The sequence below is a fragment of the Mchenga conophoros genome, linkage group LG8, assembly GCF_057382185.1.
Source record: "Mchenga conophoros isolate Kocher_MC1m ecotype Shallow Benthic linkage group LG8, M_conophoros_male_GT1.1, whole genome shotgun sequence".
NCBI lineage: Eukaryota > Metazoa > Chordata > Actinopteri > Cichliformes > Cichlidae > Mchenga > Mchenga conophoros.
The window spans coordinates 5387558-5407377 of NC_140533.1; the positions used below are offsets into that span (position 1 = coordinate 5387558).

At 40.9% G+C, this 19820-nt stretch overlaps 1 protein-coding gene across 3 annotated transcripts; it reads right to left on the reverse strand.

Moving 5' to 3' along the window:
• Positions 1-1029: 1029 nt before the first annotated feature.
• On the reverse strand, positions 1030-19269 carry glp2r (glucagon-like peptide 2 receptor). Of its 3 annotated transcripts, XM_085283705.1 has the most exons (15): positions 19017-19269; positions 17586-17703; positions 15296-15518; positions 12162-12258; positions 11980-12084; positions 10813-10934; positions 10492-10598; positions 9657-9813; positions 9382-9541; positions 4490-4550; positions 4341-4407; positions 3963-4051; positions 3489-3627; positions 3351-3392; positions 1030-2170 (listed from the first exon to the last, which is right to left on the reverse strand). In XM_085283705.1, the coding sequence occupies exons 3-15, from the start codon at positions 15371-15373 to the stop codon at positions 1802-1804; spliced, it is 1593 nt and encodes a 530-aa protein (XP_085139831.1). In that variant the 5' UTR covers positions 15374-15518; positions 17586-17703; positions 19017-19269; the 3' UTR covers positions 1030-1801. The 3 variants fall into 3 exon arrangements, with proteins under 3 accessions (XP_085139831.1, XP_085139833.1, XP_085139832.1); XM_085283707.1 differs by lacking the exons at positions 17586-17703; positions 19017-19269 and adding an exon at positions 15629-15754; XM_085283706.1 differs by lacking the exons at positions 17586-17703; positions 19017-19269 and having other exon boundaries at positions 15296-15759.
• Positions 19270-19820: the final 551 nt, after the last annotated feature.

The window sequence follows — 19820 nt, forward strand, 5'->3', positions numbered from 1 at the left end:
GGTAGTAGTGCAAGTAACAGTGTTGGAAAAGGGTAATTCTGACAGTAGGCTGGGAATTTTCGTTCTCACAATGAGTGGCCACAGACACTAATGCCAAGCTACATGTTACTGTACAAACACTGACAAAGTATTTGCTGCTTTCCCTCTCTTTTTTTGCATGTTGGTCACACTTAAATGTTTGAGACCATTAAACAAATTTGAATATTAGACAAAGATAACACAAGTAAACACAATATGCAGTTTCTAAATGAAGGTATTTATTATTTAGGGGGAAAAATCCAAACCTGTTACATATACAGTAGGTATTCAAACACACTGATCAACCTATTCTCTGGGTTTGTGTCTGGGAATGTGTGTTTTATCAGTGCCTTACCACATCAGAACACAAAAGCCAAGGCCAGGTCAGTTCTGACTTATTTGAGGAACGTCACACAGGAACAAGTGTCAGCTGTGAGTTTGTAGCTTATATGAATTCAGTGACTTGTGAATGCAGCACACCGTGAATACTCCCGTCATAAAATCATTTTTGTCAATTTTAACTTCTTTGTTGTTGTTTTGAATCCTTCTATGGTTACTTTGCTTTGATGTCATATTATGTAGTTACTTTCAGTCACCACTTCATTCCAATCTAAATAAAGTTCAAGTATAAGAACCCCAAGTGTGGTCCTGTGTGTGATTCAAGCTGCTACCGCTCCTCCCGACTCCTGGGGTGGACTGTGCGGCTCTTTCAGACTTGAAGCACTACAGTTCATGTCTGTGAACATGATAAAAATAATTTTGTTTATATCTCACAAACTGACTTTAGTCTCCATGGCAGCCCTTTACCATGTAAGTGTACACGGGAAAAAGGAAAATTTGTGTCCATGAACATAAATCAATAAATGAAACTATGAGACTGTGCACTCTCTGTGTCACTTCACATGACTCTTCAAGCACATGCATGAAATTCCATTTCAGTGTAACTGAATCTGTTTGGAAAATGTAACCGCAGTGTCTCAGGCCCAGATAGTGAGAGAAGAAGCACACAACTACACTTTAACTGCCGTTTTATTTCTATATATGATCAGTATCATATTTTGTGACACTACATGTACAAATCATCTTATAGTTTTACTGTACCTGTACATCACCTTTGATACATTTTGAGCTTCACAAGAATAGAAAACATGAAAAGCCTGCAAAACATTCTGCACATATTCACATTAAAACAACAAATACATTGTATTTATACACACAATTCAATCCAAATGTATCATATGGATATTTATAACTGGCCTGACATATTATATTGTGTAAATAAAACAGAGAAATGCTTAACACTGCTGTTTGTGTATAGGATAACTTTAACTGTGCGAGTACTAATATCAAAGGTGAACATTACGTGCCTGCAATTGTGTGGAATTCACTGAATACTGTAAGTACATAAGAATCTGATTAATGGATTTATAGCCATGGATGAAGCTTGTGTATCTTAGTGGCTGGGAATGCAGCAGGATAAATTGTCTTCTGGTGAATTTAGAGTAAACACGTTCTATACTGCAAGTTTGTAAAATTCACCCTGAATGAAAAAAAATCTATTTTATTTCGAAGAATGCTCGAATTACAATCTCAATGCAAACGTTTTCTCACAGGGTGTCTGTTAACCTCTTCTCCATACATTTAAACTTCCTGCCCATTGTGCAGTTATGTCTACCTTGGTGTCACCTTAGTCAGCGAAGGCCTGGGGACTGAGGATTTGGACCACTGCTCTGAAACAAACAAGTTTTCTGGTTGGTGATCCAATCTTGAAAACGTATGTATATCAGAATTCACTCTCTTCCAGAATCTCTTCCATGGTTTCCCCAAGCGTCATCTCACCATCGCTACTGGATAGACTCTTCCTGGTGAGGAACTCAAGTCCTGTCACATCATAGCCATTCAGCGCTTGACCCTTAACTTCTCCTTTTCCGAGTACTCTGCCTCTGCCGTGCACAGCCACCTGGAGCAGGTGGGGGTGCATTGTTGAAATGCCGCCCTCGTCATAGGAGTCACTTTGCCTAGAGCACCGCGGATGATGTCCTCGAGTACATTTCCACAGGTGCTTCAGGGGCATTCCCCGAAAACAGGTCCTGACCTTGAAGTGGTTGGTGAACAAGAAGAGCTGCCAGCGCTTTTTTAGTTCAGCTTGTACCTAAAGATAAAGGTTCCCAGTTATAGCAGTCCATTAGGCATATATTTACATACATGTACATAATGGCACGTAGCTTCGGATTTATACTTTTTGGAGTTGCTGCAAGTTACTGACTGCCTTGTACGCAAGTTTTTTTAAAATCACAAGATTTTCAGAAAACGTAACCTCTGATTTCTGGCCTTGAGATCAATGTCACTGCAATTTAATCTTGTCCAACATTTTTTATTAGATGCACCAATAGCATCAAGTTGAAAATCTTAGGCGACTTAATTCTTGAGCTGTCACATTCACAAGATTTTTTAGAAACCTCTAACCAAAGTTGGGCTACAAATCTTTGTGTGTCTTGGGCCATTTGACCTCAATAAATCACATGATAGGGTGGGGCTAGGTTTCACAATGGGTTCACCCGAAACCTCGGCTGATTGTGACCCACATCTGTTTTCACACCTTGTGTGATTAGGTAGAGGATCAATAGGGGGTCCATGACCCTGTTGGGGGACACTCTCATAGGGCTTAAACTGTGGGACTGTTGCTCTTAGAACTGAAGAAGCTTCTCGGATGAAATGTCTTCAAGAAACTTAAAGAAGTCCAGACACTTTTTTTCCAAGCACCTTAGACTACGATGACCTGGATGACTGAGAACCTTCACAGACATTTAGTATAATTTAAAAATGGCCCATGTATTTCTTATATGCATCCGTTACACTCCTCTGACCGGCCAATTATCTCATTTGTTGGTTTCAAGTGTTATTAGTTGGGGCGAGGGGGCTGTGGTAGTTCACGGTTTATGGTCACCACTTTCCCTTGTGAACAATTGTTCTTGCACGCTCCACTTTGGTGTTATTTTGATTAGTTGTGCGCCTCATGATTTTTTTTAATGAGGATACTATCTTGTCAGTCTTTACCTTGTTCAGTGATATGTCACTATAGAAGCTCAGAGAACCTCAGACCATAGAGGCTAATGTAGCCTACTACAAGCTGGGGTTATATTATGAAGTACAAGCAGGTATGTGGTCTGCTAAACTGCAGAAACTGAAGAAAGAAGCTTTAAAGCTTTCAGGCAACAAAGCAAGAACTTGTGCATTTTAAATTTATTTTTTTGTTAAGTTTTCAGTTCTTACTATACAATTTTCCTGATATCAAAACTGCATTTATTGTAACTGACAAAAGAAAAACATACCTCTCCATTAGCAAAGCAGTACAGAACAGCTACCAAGAACCCCTAAAAAAGATTGTACGCAACAAATAGCAGTTATAATGCAGTTTTAGAACAAAATAAAATTCTCATCAGGTGGATAATTTGTATTAGTGGTGTTACCTGGAATGAGCTGAGGGTGAGGTTGACAAAGTTCCGAGCATAGCGACTGCTTCCATCTACACACTCGTCTATCAGCACAGTGAAGACTACTTCATGGATTCCAAGCAGAGGAATCAGCACCAGTGTTGCTCTGGCCAAGCTAAAGTCCATAAACAAATACATTTATCATTGAGAATGAGTATGAGCATTTTTAGAGTGGAGTTATCCTTTGCTCTTTTTAAATCTAAGGGAATAAGAAACATTATATAACCTGTGCGTACATTTATATGCATGATTTTCCCTCGTGGTGTGACATTTATGGTCAGAGCTGTGGGGGTGACATTTGAATTTGTGCTGCACATGGTGAGTGATTAACATTTAAATGGTAAGCCAGGAGTCTGCTGTACCAGTTTAAGAATAAGACTTTGGAAACAGTTCTCAAGGTCAAGCTTGTTTCCTGACATTTAGACAGGGAAGCAGTAAAATCTTAAATACCTGTATCTGTAGTCGGTAAATTTCACCTGATCTGCTTTCAGCTTGGACAGCAGCAACATCAGAATCTTAATGAAGATAAAGAAAATAACCTGCAATATACAACAAAAGCAGGTTTAAATGAAATGCACATTAAAAAAGACTAAAAGTGTGTTGGAAATGCTTCAAAGTAAGAAGATGGCTAATATCATTCATACTTGTGACTATAGTAGCATCATATCACATGCCAACACGAGGCATAAACCATTACATGGAGAAAATTAGGGGGAAAGTAACTAATTAATTAAGCACCACTGGAGCCACATGACATATCTGTAACCAATGTGACTGTGCTATGGTTCTTTGAAAAGTGTGTAGAGGTTGTTGAGAAACTTGACTTACTAACACTGATAAAGTGATCGGGCCCTTTATGATCCACCAGAACCCTCTGTTAATAATGGACCAGCATCTAAGGAATAAAGGGTTTACGAGTCAAGCAGCAGTCTGTTAAACTGATTATTTTAATATAAAACATGTATTGAGAGACTTACTCTGTGTTTTCATATAAAATCTTGACCACTGTCCATGGTGTCACAAACAAGGCCGGAGTTCCTGAAACACCAATGACATGAGATGGTAGTTGAAACTGGAGCATTTCAGATTAACAGATCACACTTAAGTGCACATGAATCAAACTACACAAGAAGACGCTATCGCTCACAGTTTTGAAGCACTACAAGTGCATGAAACCTTCACTGCCACGGGAAATGTTTCTGACTTGGACAAATAATCCTGCTAACAGATGAAACCCATTCAGTTTTTACCCACATGGAGAGAACCGATGCAACCACAGAGACAACATGCTAACTCCACAGAGAGCAAGCAGACTCAAACCCAGAACCTTAGTTAACCACTGCACCATTGTGGAGTTAACATGATGAAATACCTAACTTAACATTTAATTCAACCATATACTGCCTTGATCCAGTTCTTTATACTGGCAACCCTTTCTTGGATATCTGTGACTGTAATGGTTACTGGACCCTGTTCTGGGAGGTTGATGTGGTCTTGTCTCAGATCCACGAGCCATAGTTGGCTAATCTCCCCCCGTGCTACCTTGATCTTAGCCTCTAGTCGCATTCTCCATGGAGGGTATTGCTCCTTGTGGCTGTTCAACTTGTAGCCAAGCATCTCACTGATCACTGCTGCCGTAGTGTAGATCAGCTTGTTAGTCTCGGTAATAGTGACGGTAAGTATTGTCCATCGTGCTGCATTCACATCATCTAGTAGGTCTTCTGAGGGTACTTCACGTAGTCTTGGAGGATCCACGTTTCAAGCTTTGCCATGATTCTGTCTTTCAGGTCAGTTCCTCTCATACTCAACAATCCTTCTTCATTCACACTTTGGGCTTGGTACCCAATCTCGGGTGGGGGTGATGCTATCTCTCCCCTGACCTGCCATCCTGGCTCCCCCTTGCTGTAGCATGTGTGTTGTACCTCATCAATCTCTAGCTATGAGAGCATTCCCTTCTTCCGAAAGTTGGAGCACTGAGCTACATTATTTCGCCGTCAATGTGGATGTTTGGTATCGAAGATTCCATCGGTCCCTTCATGTAACCCCAGTCAGCTTCTTCAGCCATAAGTGTGACCCATGTCAGGGCCTGGTGCTGTCCAACTCTTCATACTGGCAAACCTTTCTTGGATGTCTGTCACTGTGATGGTTTATGGACCCTGTTCAGGGAGGTTGCTGTGGTCTGCTCTCAGATCCACGAGCCATAGTTGGCTAACCTCTCTCCATGCTACCATGTTCATTTGTTTGTTCATTCTTGTGTGAACATGTTAATATTTTTTTTTTTTTTTTTTTTTTTTTTTTTTTTTCAAAGTCAAAGTCAACTTTATTTGTCGATTCTTCCACATGTACAGGACATACGGAGAATAGAAATTGCGTTACTCTTCAATCCCTAGATAAATAGCAAATGAACATTTAAATATATTTAAATATAAAAGTGATTTAAAAAATGCAAGTAAAATAATTAAAAAGTAAAAATTTAAATAAATACAATTTTACATATAACAAGAAAGCTATACAATATACAATATAATGGGTAAGTGACGTTGAGTGTAAACCAGGCAGAGTAGTGCAAATAGGCAAATAGTGCAAATGGAGATTTAGTAGTGTACGGTAAGAGAAAGTGTAACAACAAAGTCTTATGAGGTAATGGCAGTCCAATGCTCCACAAAGTGACTGGTAACTGGTGCAGGCCAGTGAGTGAGTCAGAGAGTGTGTGTGTGTGACAGAGTTCAGTGAGACCGTGGAGGAGAGAGGGGAGAGGGGGCAGAATCGGGAGGGAGTTAAGCTTCCTGACAGCCTGATGGATGAAGCTGTCCTTCAGCCTGCTGGTCCTGGCCTGGAGACTCCGCAGTCTCCTCCCCGACGGCAGCAGCTTGAAGAAGCTTTGCATTGGGTGTGTGGGATCAGCCGCTATGCAAAGGGCTTTTTTAGTGAGACGGGTGCTGTAAATGTCCTGGAGGGAGGGGAGAGAGACACCAATGATCCTCTCTGCAGCTCTCACTATGCGTTGGAGGGTTCTATGACAGGACGCATTGCAGGCACCAAACCACACAGTGATGCAGCTCGACAGGATGCTCTCGATGGTGCCTCTGTAGAAAGTGTACATGATGGGGGCTGGTGCTCCTGCTCTTCTTAGTTTGCGGAGAAAGAAGAGACGCTGCTGTGATTTCTTGGCCAGTGCTGTGGTGTTGTACGTCCAGGAGAGATCCTCTGTGATGTGCACACCCAAGAACTTGGTGCTGCTCACTCTCTCCACAGACGCTCCGTCAATGGTCAGAGGAGCATGTTGGGTGTGCATTCTCCTGAAGTCCACAACAATCTCCTTCGTCTTCTCCACATTCAGAGAGAGATTGTTGTCAGCACACCACGTGGCCAGGCGTCTCACCTCACTTCTGTAGTCGGTCTCATCCCTGTTGCTAATGAGACCCACCACCGTTGTGTCGTCCGCAAACTTGATGAAGAGGTTGGAGCTGTATGATGGAGTGCAGTCATGGGTCAGCAGAGTGAAGAGGAGGGGGCTCAGCACACATCCCTGCGGGGCCCCCGTGTTTAAAATGATGGTGCTGGATGTATTACTGCCAACCCGTACTGCTTGAGGTCTTCCGGTGAGGAAATCCAACAGCCAGTTGCACAGTGAGGTGTTGAGCCCCAGCTGGACCAGTTTTTGAATGAGCTGTTGGGGGATTATGGTGTTGAATGCTGAACTGAAATCTATGAACAGCATTCGAACATATGAGTCATTTTTGTCCAGGTGTGTGAGTGCCGAGTGGAGTGCAGTGGAGATGGCATCATCGGTTGAGCGGTTGGGCCGATAGGCAAACTGGAAGGGATCCAGGGAGGGGGGCAGGACAGTCTTGATGTGTTGCATGACTAGTCATTCGAAGCACTTCATCAGGATGGGAGTAAGTGCAACAGGACGGTAGTCATTAAAGCAGGAGGGAGATGACTTTTTTGGAACCGGAATGATTGTGGTGGCTTTAAAACATGTGGGGACGACAGCCTGGATGAGTGATATGTTGAAGATGTCTGTGAAGACATCAGTGAGTTCCACTGCACAGTCTCTCAGTACACGACCAGGAATGTTGTCAGGACCCGGAGCTTTACGTGCATTGATCCTGCTGAGGGATCTCCTCACGCTGTCCGGTGACAGAGTCATCACCTGGTCACCAGGAGGGGGTGGGGTCTTCTGTGCAGTGGTGCTGTTTTGGACTTCAAAGCGAGCAAAGAAAGTGTTCAGCTCGTTCAGCAGGGGGATAGTGCTATCACAGGTCTGTGGTGGGGGCTTGTAATCTGTGATGGTCTGAATGCCCCGCCACAGGCTCCGTGAGTCTCTGCTGTCTTTGAAGTGATGAGATATTTTCCTGGAGTACTGTCTCTTAGCCTCTCTGATGCCGCGGGAAAGGTTGGCCCTAGCTGTCCTCAGGCTTGCCTCGTCTCCAACTCTGAAGGCAACATTCCGAGCTTTCAGCAGCCTGTAGACCTCTCCTGTCATCCATGGTTTTTGATTGGCCCGGACAGTTATGGTTTTCGTGACTGTTACATCCTCAATACACTTGTTGATGTAGGCAGTAACAGTCTCTGCGTACTCCTGGAGGTCAGTGGTGTTGTTATAGGTGGCAGCCTGCTTAAACATGTTCCAGTCTGTAGTATTAAAGCAGTCCTGTAGAGCCTCTGAAGACCCCTCTGGCCACACTTGTATCCGCTTACGAACCGGTTTGGTCACTTTAACGAGCGGTCTGTAAGCAGGCATTAGCATGACAGTGATATGGTCTGAGGCGCCGAGGTGGGGGAGGGGAAAAGCTTTGTAAGCTCCTCTCTGGGTGGTGTAAACAAAGTCCAGTGTGTTATTTCCCCTTGTTGGAAAGTCTATGTGTTGTTGTATTTTTGGAAACACGCACTTTAAGTCTGCATGATTGAAATCCCCAGCCAGGATGAGAAAAGCATCAGGATGGGCTGTCTGCTGCTCACTGATGTGCTGGTACAGTTCATTCAGTGCCTCATTCCTGTTGTTGACATTGGAGGAGGGAGGGATGTACACAGCGCACAGGAGTATGGCTGTATATTCCCTCGGTAGATAGAATGGCCGGCACTTAATAACCATTAACTCCAGCACTGGTGAGCAGTGTTTGCAGACCGCAACAGCATCGCGACACCAGGCATCATTGATGTAAACACAAAGTCCTCCCCCGCGGGTCTTACCTCCCGCGACGATGACTCTGTCAGCACGGTAGCATGTTAGCTGGTCGAGCTGAATGGCGCGGTCCGGGACACTGTCGCTGAGCCATGTTTCCGTGAACACAAAAGCACAGCAGTCCTTTACATTCCTTTGAGATGAACGTAGCAGTCGGATGTCGTCCAGTTTATTTTCTAGCGAGCGTACGTTGGCCAGAACGATAGAGGGGATGGCGGGTTTGTGTGGGCTAGCCGCTAGCCTAGCTCGGATGCCACCGCGCTTACCCCTCTTCTGCTTCCTCTCACACCGCTTGAGGCGCATCCATTGTGGGCGAAGTGCGGGAGTGGGGGTCGGTGATTGAGTAGGCCTTCGGAGCAGACCCAGATCTTTCAGCTTCTCGGTGTCCACAGAGTTTAACTTAAAAAGTTTGTTTCTGCCGATGTCGAGAAGAAGTGTTCGGGCATATCCTCGCTTGCACACAGATAGACGCGACAAAGACTTACAAAAACACTGCAACTTACAGGACGAAAAACACGAAAAAGTAGTTTGTTCGGGAGAGAGAGAAGCCGCTGCGTGTGCACGCGCTGCCATGTTGGTAACATGGCCACGTCCTTGACTTATCTGGACAAAAGTGAGCTTTGGGCTCAGGTTACTTCCTAATATAAAAGCATACACACAAATAGTTCATGTCTGACTCACCCCATCCTAGCAGCATGTATTTCTTCAGCAGACACCTCTTGGTCAGCACAGCAGTGAAGAGCAGCGTATGAAGGAAAATGGCCTCCACCAAAAGCCAGAAGTAGTTACAGGCCACAAAGTACTCCATGCACACCTTGGACAATCTGCACATTATCACTATCTGTTAAAGTGTAAGTTTCAGGTAGATTAGTCTCAGAACTGTATCCACTGAAAACCAGAAACAAATAAGAAGACATTATTAACAGTCTTTAGAAAAAACACCATGGTTAGTGTACCGGAGAGCTCGAGTAGGTGTTCCATCCAGGGTCGTCCTTTGGTAGGTTGGAATACATGATGTGCATTATGATCTCCTTAGAAAGGATAGCTGCAGCTCTCAGGATGAATGACACAAACAGATTCATATGGATGTAGTTCCTGGTACAGTGGAGCTTCCTGGTAAGAAGATACAGAAGCAATTTGAAAAAGCCATTGATCCTTCTTGTGCAACTGTAAAAGCATTACTGAGGGCACATGACATAACATAAGTGGAAATGAAAAATGCTCTTGGTTCTCACAGGTACATGGAAATGTTTGTGGCTTTTAATGTAATTAAAAATGATAACTTGTCTCCACAGGCTTGTAAATATCTCTTCCTAGTGGGTAACTGTCAAGTCCTGTAATCCTCTGCATAAAATCAATGCAGTTGAAGTTAATAAGTCCATCCTATATTTTGCTAGTGGTATAACAGAATTATAGAAGCTGTATCCTGCTGAGTGGAAGCAGAATGTTGTAGATGTTTTTAGGCCTAAAGGATATCTTCAGTTACCATCCAAATGTAGTGCCAAAATGTAGCATCCATATTGCAACTGAAGTCTGTGGAGATCTGTTAAAAAACTTCCAGCTTTTGTTTCCTTTACATAAAGCAAGCATGCCAGGTTTACTAAATATGGCAGCTCTATACATGTGAACTACGGTCTACAGTTGGCAGCTCGACTCTATAATGATCTAGTAAAAAATGTTATCATGTAATCATACACAAGATCTGATGACCAAAGGTTCAAAGTTAATACCAAAGTTGTCATAAATCTTTATAAACTTTATTTTTCTGAACATTAAAAAATTGTTTCAAACCTTAGCATGCCCATTAGCAGAGTGGCTAATATGAGAGACACCAAAGACAAGGAGTAGCCAATGACAGAGATGAGCCTGAGGGCTGTATGGCGCAGCATTTCATCCTCCTGGAAAAAGATATAATTACACAATAAAACTGACGGAGGCAATGCTACACTTCTTTAGCACAAAAATTCTGATTAAGGACAATCAAGAAAATAATCCCTTATAGTCTTTCTAGAACTTTTACGCCTAGAGAAAGAAACAAATTGCAAAATAGAGACCTCGCTTTCAGCGTTAAAACCTAAAGGGAAACTATGTAATACACACCCTTTCCCTCACCTTGTCTTTAAAGTAATGGTGCTCCTCACACTCTGAGACATCCCTCCAGGGCTCGGAGGAGTTCTCCATTTGTCGCCATCTCCCATTTTCCAAGCATTCTCTATGTGCGCTCCTAGAATTGTCTGGAGGTAAATGGAAGAAACATGGATGGGCATTATTTCCTCTGACAGCTCAGTGAGAAAAAAGGCTGACTTGGAGGGGAGATAATTACTTTACGTTTATTGTTTTGTATTTATTCTGGGTAGCCAGTTCTTCTCCTTGGAAGAAGAGGTCAAGAATTCAAACTTCATTGTGATATATTCTGTATCATTTTCTGGTGGTAGATTTAAGAAATGTGAAATGTTAAAGTACTTCAGGGCACATCTTTATATTCAGTCTTTCATAAAGTTTCTAAATATGAGGGACATACTGGAAAAATGTCATCTGATGTCCAAAATTAGAGGGGTAGCAGTCTATGCTAACATTTATTTTCCCCTAAGGGACTGTGTCACTTACAGTTCAACAATTTAGCATGAAATTATATCAAAATTGAATCGTGCTGAGTTATAACAATGGTTATTTGAAGCTGGGTGATTTTGAATTACTTCTGCATGTATAGTTCCTCCTGTCTTACTATCGAGAAAATAATTCCATGGAAAATTCAACTTGACTAAAACTGACTTGAGATTGCACAAAAAAAATACATGCACTTTAAACACACACATACACACAAACATAAAATAACGACAAATTTACTCCGATCATTGTGAAGTGAAATTGTGGCATTATGACAGCCCTAAATGCAACCTGTGCTTTTTTCCATGGTTAATAAAGAATACAAGAATTCTTTATTAACCTACAACTATTGGCAAAAACATGAAAAATGTTATTTCAGTGTATATTTAAGAGAAGAAGCATTTTAAATTGTGTAACAGTGGGTTACAGCTCAGGACAGAGTTCCAAGAGTTTATTATGACCATTAGGCAATAATACTGTGACTATGTTTCTTCTTTTTCACGTTTAAAGTGTGACTGTGTAATTAGCTGTTTTGATTTTGACATTTAAATGCACTGTAAAATTCGTATGCTTTTTGCTGCATTCTTGTGACTAATGAACAAAGTATGCATAATACAGTTTTTAAAAATTTGTGCACTCCTATGTGATTTGTTTCGGATAAAACAACATTACCGTCACTGATCCACGGTAAGAAAGACGGACAGGGGACGGACACATTTCCAGGAGAAGAGTGGGGCCAACACACAAACATGTCAAACGCTCCTTTGCAGTAGTTTCCTGCAATAAAAATAATGCTTGAGGATTTTGTAAAGGTAATAAAAAATGACAAATATGAAGGCTTGCAGAAGGCTTACCAGTTATTGAGAGTGCACTCGCTACCAGAGTTTTATTGCAGTTCTTCGAGTATTCATTCCGCTTAGCAATCAGACTTTCAAGCAGTGAACCTGTTACCTTCCATTCAGATGGAGAAAGAAGTGAGAGAAAAACTGTTATTTGATATGTTTTCGCTCAGGATGATATCTGGGAAAGAATTGTTTAAGATGCTTATATAAAAGACCACATAAACAGTACATCGTACAAAACGCTGATCATTTGACTTATTGGTTTTTATCAGGGGAACATCTTTATTGGTAATGAAATTCATGGACTCCAAACTCTCTCAAATTTGCCCACTACAACAAAAATTAAAAAATAACAGTTAAAATTTAATTAAAAGTCTAACAGACAGGTTGTGTGAATAACATTTTGGAATATAGTTAATCACGAGAAGAAAAGACAACCCATCATTTTAAAAGTAACTTTCAGTTAGGGGCGATTTGTGACTCAAGAGTTGGGAGTTCGCCTTGTAATCGGAAGGTTGCCGGTTCGAGCCCCGGCTTGGACAGTCTCGGTCATTGTGTCCTTGGGCAAGACACTGCCTACTGGTGGTGGTCAGAGGGCCCGGTGGCAGCCAGTGTCCGGCAGCCTCGCCTCTGTCAGTGCTCCCCAGGGCGGCTGTGGCTACAATGTAGCTGCCATCACCAGTGTGTGTGTGTGTGTGAATGGATGTGTAAAGCGCTATACAAATACAGGCCATTTACTAAAATTGTTTAATTATGGGTGTGCCCAGATGTGAGACGCTGTCTTTTTCTTTTACCAAGGCACGCTTACACATAAGGATGTTTTCCTAATGACTTCTCTAACTGACTAACTGCACCATCTTATGGCACACACTTGTGTTACATGAAAGTAAAGATGAGTTTTAAACTTAAGATATTAGTTCAACACAATACCAAATGTAGATGTCTAGAACATGAAGTTATGGTGTTGTTTCTTCAGATTGTTGTAGTTCAATTTCGGAGGTTTTAAATATTTTTAAGTGCAGCATTTTAAAAAAGAACCTCTAACCAAGCTCAGGAAGGCCAACAGGGATAACATGTATAAAAGTGCATCAATAAGATTCAGTTTAATCTTCATTTTAATGAGGTTTGAAACACCTTCTGTGACACAAACATTTTCTTTGTTTTCATGTCCTTTACAACAATCGTGTTTTGTTAGTGGCATTTTCTTATTATTAATAATGTGCCAGCAAACATGACTGTGTGTGCCTACAGGTCCAACAATCGTTTTGAGGTGTCTACATGGGTTTTCTATGAGTAAACTTAGTATAAATTGTCCACCAAAAAACCCCATTAGGAGACCAGAGGGGTGAAACTACTGTCTGGTCTGTATGGACCAGCCTGGAGGCTATTTCCAAGCAACCATGTGACGTACTATATATTGCATATGTTTTTCAGCTGACACTGGGATGAGCCAAGTTTGTTAATACAAATATCTAATCAGTCGATTACACTGCAGCACATCAATGCTTTTAAACATGTAGACATGGAAAACAGAACCTGCTGAAGGTCAAACCCAGCATCAGAACGTGGACAAAGGCAAATTAGGGACTCTGAATGTGCCATGGTTGTTGGTGAAAAGAACTTTTGATCTGCTGAGACGTTCCTGCATAATCATCTCAAGAAAATATTTAGTAAGCAGTAGTTCTCTGTGCAAAAACGCCTTATTGATGCCAGAGGAGAATGGCTAGCGTGCATTGAGCTGACAGGACTGTATGCCAAAGAGCATACACAATGCATTGATCCTTAAAACGGCTGCAACACCTGAAGACCACCCAGTGTACCACTCCAGTCAACGAGAAGGCAACGACAACCGATGATTGGAAAAATGTTTCCTGATCTGAGGCGTCATCATCATATGATTCATTTATGTATTTAAGTGAATGCTTAGTATCCTGTGTAATCATTGCATATTTACCATATTAAGTTATTCAGAAGGAGTTTATGAAAGGAGCACAGTTTAATTTTAAGTTTTTGCTAATTAATTTTGCTTCAAATTAAGTGAAAATTTAATCAGTTGTTCAATATTATGAAAGTTTATTTATTCATTCGTTCATTGCTGATTAAATTAAAGCGATTTACAGTTAGCTACAGTCATTTAATTGAATTGTCTATTTAATTTAATGATTGCAAGATTGAATCTTTCACAGTATCTGCAGCCTGCAGATGAAGGCACTGTTGCAGTATCCTTTTTTATCCACTTGGTGGGAGTATTTAATCAGGAGCAGCATCTGTGACTGAGGGAACATTTTCATCTTAGTTTAATCTTCAATTGATACATGCAATTTATCAACCTGGCTCACTGCATTAGTGCCATGCCTTCAGCAATGCAAACACACACCTGTGTATTTATTCCGGCCTCAGTGACATATACAGAGTGAATTATAATTCCCCCTTAATTTGCTTTCATTAGTGAGACGTCAGCATTTCCTGTATTTGAGACCCCGTCTTTTATAGATGATATCTAGCTCACCTATCTTATCTTGGTTGAACACTTCCAAGCTTCACATCAAAATGAGAGCAACAGCTGAACTAGGCAACCGCCTGTGCCGCTCAGAATGTCCCATGTGAGCCAGCTGATAGAGAGCGTTTTGACTCTCTGAGGGTTGTCTTGTCAAAAACCCATCCAGAGGAATATAAGGAATAGCTGTCTCACTGTCTTCTCTCTTGTCTCCTGTGGGCCTAAACCTCCTTTAAACTCAAACAAAGGCTCCAACCCCCCCCCCCCCAAAAAAAACCCAAAACCTTTCAAGGACTCAGATGTTAGCTTTGCTTTAAGTTCTTTCAACAACAGCAACAACAATAAATCTAGATTATCCTTTCAAGAATAGCAAGTTGGTTGAGCACGTTGCTAAAGGCAAGTAAACGCTGCAGAAAATACATAAAAGCCCGACGGATCACACAATGCATTATATATGTCTCCACAGACAACTGTTAGCTGTCATTGTTACTGTTATTTTGTGCTGCAAAATGATCGTTTGAATCAAATATAGAAGACGTTTCCATTAAGTGTGACGCAGCTCTCACACTCAGTGATAAATACTGCTTTTCTGTCTGGTTATAATTTCACAGAAAAGCCTCAAATGTGTGTGTGTGTATGTACAGTTTACCTGATGGCTGTAGATGATAAAGAGCAGTGTGAGCAGGAGTTTGGTCCTCTTGTTCCAGGCTGGCATTGGAGCCGGCATGGCTCTGTGTTCACATTGAAATCAATTGGTGTCTGGTCTCTTGGCTTTCCTGCCACCTCATGCCTTTCGCTTTGGCTTGTCGGGCCTCTCACTCATCCTTGCTTTAGCGCCGTACTTCCTTTTTTGCACTGCTGTTCCAGCTTCACTGCATCAAAAAGAGTGGATTTGAACCTGACCTCCTTCCAAGAAACTCCGAAAATTTTGTTACGACGGAAGGATGATTTGAAAGAATTGTGCTCAAAGCTGGTCTCCCACCTATACCAGTTATCCTTAGAGTTCCTTAGATCCAGCAAATGCTTCCACTCTAGTTCTTCAATTAGCTACTATATTACTTTTTAATAACAGATTTCATGGAGGGTAAAACCAAGTTCTCATCTGTTCACGAAGAGCTCTGGGACTGAGGTGGATCTGTCTGTGCTCCCTATAGATACAGAGCAGCTGAACACGCCTGTGGATCCTCACCGACAGATTGCCTCTCCCACCCAGTCCTCCCCTAACCAATGAAGATAAGGCCCCAGAAGAGTATAAATGAACTAACTTTGTTGTCCAGGAAAACTGATCACACAGGAGTAAACTGGTCACACACTGTTGTACCAGCATTCACTGGGATTTCATGCGCATATGCACTGAAAAAAATCACAATGCACATACAAGCACAAGCAAATACCACCTTAACTTGTGACAAAAAGAGAAGACACAACTGCTCCCTTCTGTCTAACTAGCTCAAACAGTAACTGGGCATCACCCAGCATTTCTGACACTAATGGGGATCTAGTGTAAACTAACATCCACAGAAGCCAAACACAGACGAGCAAATTAGAGAGCAAAGAGCCAGGGTTGGTGCATTAAAAACCCATCTCAGTATATCATTAAGAATAAATCGCCTTGCGTAATTTATTTTTAATTGACAAAAGCTAATTTCACAATCAGAAAGGAAGTAGTAACAGTATTAGTTGACTAACCAATTAGCTAATTAAGCCACAACTTTCTCATGACTTTTTACAGCAGATAGAAAAAACTTAAACAAAACGAGAGATAAAATGTTATTACATCACATGGATCACAAAAAACCTTGCATATGATGAATTCTTATTTCATAACCTAATAATTGCATTCTGAATTTTCTCACTGACAAATAAATTCCATTTCAGTTCAGTTCAATTTGATTTTATTTAATAGCACCAATTTACAACAACAGCTGCCTCAAGGCGCTTGATGATGTATTAAAGCTGTATGTACGCATGCACGTACAGTCCTGTGAAAAAGCAGTTGCTCTTTTGTGACCTCTTAGTTAATTGTATTTTAGAAGCAGTTACATGTTTCAGAACATTTTGATTTTAAACGAAGAAATGCAGTTTTAAAAATCTGATTTCATTTATTAAGGGAAAAAAAGCTATCCAAACCTGCCAGACTGAAGTAAAAAAAGTTGTGACCAATCATAGATTAACTGTGATTAACCACATTTGTTGGAAAGCTCAATTTCACTAGCCACACCTAGGAGAGATTACTGTCTGACAAGGGAACCAGGCTAAAAGCCACAATCTAAAGAAACAGCTACGCAACAAAGACTTCAGTTTACTCCACAGTAAGAGTGATTATTCACAAACTTGGAGAAAACTTGGAACAGTGGTGAACCTTCCCAGGAGCAGCCGGCCTACTAAAATTACTACAAGAGCGCATGAATGACTCATCCACGAGGTCACAAAAGAACTATGGAGAACATCTAAAGAGCTGCAGATGCCACTTGTCTCAGTTGAGGCCAGTAATCATGACACAACCACAAGAAAGAGGCTATGATTTTCCCTAAGATTTTAGGAAAAATATTTTGTGAACTGATAAGACAAAAGTTACCTTTTGGAAGGTTTGAGTCTTGTTACATCTGGCATAAAACTTTTACAGCCTTTCAGAAAAAGAGACCAAGAGCACCAAACACGGTGGAGGTAGCAAGCAAGCAATTTATTTATAAAGCACTTTCAGATCAGCCCCCAGCTGAACACAAAGTGCTGTACACTTGACATGCCAGAAATGATACATTGAACATGTTAAAAAATAAATAAATAAATAAATAAAATAAAATAAAATAAATAAAAAATATTTAAAAAATAAAAAATAAGATGATTATTGACATTTAAAATAATAGGTAGTGTGATGTCTGCAGCACTTTGCTGAACAACTTGCTGCAACTGATGGGATCATGAATTCTGTTTATTACCACAAAATCCTGAAGCAGAATTTTCCAGTCATCACTTTCTGTCCTGAAGAGCAAGTGCACTTGGGTTATGCAGCAGGACGATGATAGAAAACAGACCAGCAGGTCCACCTCTGAATAGCTAAAACAAACAAACAAACAAACAAACAAACAAACAAACAAACAAACAAACAAACAAACAAAAAGGTTTTGGAGCGGCTTAGTTGAAGTCTGGACTTAAATCCTATTGAGATGCTTTAGGACGATCTTCAACGGCCGTTTACAGGCCGTTTGAGTGTGTATGTAATCTCACACCACACATATACAAATATAATCACCAAAATTATCTAACAAAAGGAAGGTGAAATCAAGAGATATCCCAGGCAGCAAAGTGACTCAGAATGGGATATTTACCTATTTTCAACTTCAAGGAAAAACCTCAGATTTGTGTATTTGTTACATGTTACTTTAGAATTTTACTGTAATATGAACGTGACAGAATCCATTTCAGAGAAAATACTTATACATCTATCGGGATATATCTATATATATCGAGTTATCTATCTATCTATCTATCTATCTATATATATGTGTGTATTCTTTCAGGATGACATAGTGCACCAAGCTTTGCATTATTTATGATCATGACATGCAAACTAACAGTAAGATCCTTTTATTCCAGCTTTATAAGCTTGGCAATACAGAGCTGTGGCTGAATGTGCACACTATGTGCCTGCAGACAGTAGAGATTAGGTTTAGACTAGAGGAAAAATACATCAGAATTTTCAGTGCAATTTGAAAGATTTAAATAGCAGTGTGCGGTCTCAAGCAGCAGACGTATGGCCTTAGGGTACTGGTGTGGAGGGATTCTCATTTATAGCTGGACAGCAGGAAGAGAAGAGGCTGTTGAAGAGGTAATGTGAGAGTTCAAATGTGGCCATTTCAAACCCACTTAATGGTCGAAACCTCTCCCATGGTTTGTGCTCTGGTTCCATTTATGAGAGCTTCACTAAACCTGAGAGCCACTTTGAGTCTTTTACCAAGAAAGTGATTGTGAGATAGCGATCTACTAGTAAAGGCAGTGGAGTAAAATGGATAAAATAACTGTATAAATCCCATTCTAGTAAGTCCAATTTTCTATTTTAGTTTTAGGAAATACACTGCTGGTTACATATCCAGAATTGAAATCAGTAAAATACAAACCATGTATACATTTACCCATAAAACACAAACATATTGATAGTGTAAATGCATGCTAAATGATCTGTTAAGGATTTATGACTGATTGCAACAGGACACTCTTTTCTAGACATTTGAAAACAGAGGTTAGGTGTGTATGTGAAGGTGTTAGATGTGGTTGTGGTGGTCAGCAGTGACTGCTGTTGTCATGATAGTCACAGGACAGTTCAAAGGTTTAATTCACAAACTCTGGTTTGAATAAGAAAGTCAATATACCTGCAGTTTCAGTGAGTCAACTGAGGAGCACAGTCTCTGGCTCCCTTGAGACAATGAAGCTGGAAGGGTGAATTACATAGTTCAAAGTCCAAACTGAAGTAAATCCATGAGATGAGGTTCTGACAAAGGCAGCAAACTGAAGGGACGCACAATCAGGGATTCCTGGGAGATGAGAGTGTGAATCACCCGGAAAACAACAATTCTGAATATTTAGACTTACAAGCCCTAAATTACCACAAAGCCAAGCTGAACAGCCTGACAACGAGTAGCTCAAAAGCCAGTTAGGCAGAGGCAATGACACACAGGTGTGATGATGCAGTTGCTGCAGCCCCCGATCACACCTGCTCTCAAAGCCCAATCACACAAAGACCTGGGAGCAGAAGAGAGAGAGAAAGCGAGAGCAAAATTAGAGGGGCGGTGTACAGGGCTCCAGGTAACCATGGCACCTGTCAATTACTGCACAGTAAAGAACAACAGGACATGAGAAAGTGACTGGAGGAGATTTTTAAATAAACAAATGTGTTTCTTGTTTGGCCGACATTTTCAACTTTCTCTCATCGCCTCCACCACCAAAACACCAAGATGCTAACAATGGGAAATATATAGGTTAATACTATTTATATTACACTGTCATATTATTTATGTTTTGTGAAAAAAACAACATGAAATTCTGAATATTTTTGGATGCAAACTTGTCATGGAATATGTATAAACACTGCATCCATAGCATTTCTGCAAAAACATCCTGCACAATGAAAAAAAATAGGGAGACATCAAGCGATGATGAGCTTGGTTGGTTGTTTC

What these genes read in the sequence shown, in the direction of transcription:
- glp2r (XM_085283705.1), bottom strand. Translation starts at nt 15,373, where the DNA reads ATGCCGGCTCCAATGCCAGCCTGGAACAAGAGGACCAAACTCCTGCTC. An exon ending in CGATCACTTTATCAGTGTTA is followed by an intron (nt 4,052 to 4,340) that starts GTAAGTCAAGTT and finishes TGTATATTGCAG; the next exon opens with GTTATTTTCTTTATCTTCAT. An exon ending in TTTACCGACTACAGATACAG is followed by an intron (nt 3,628 to 3,962) that starts GTATTTAAGATT and finishes TATGGACTTTAG; the next exon opens with CTTGGCCAGAGCAACACTGG.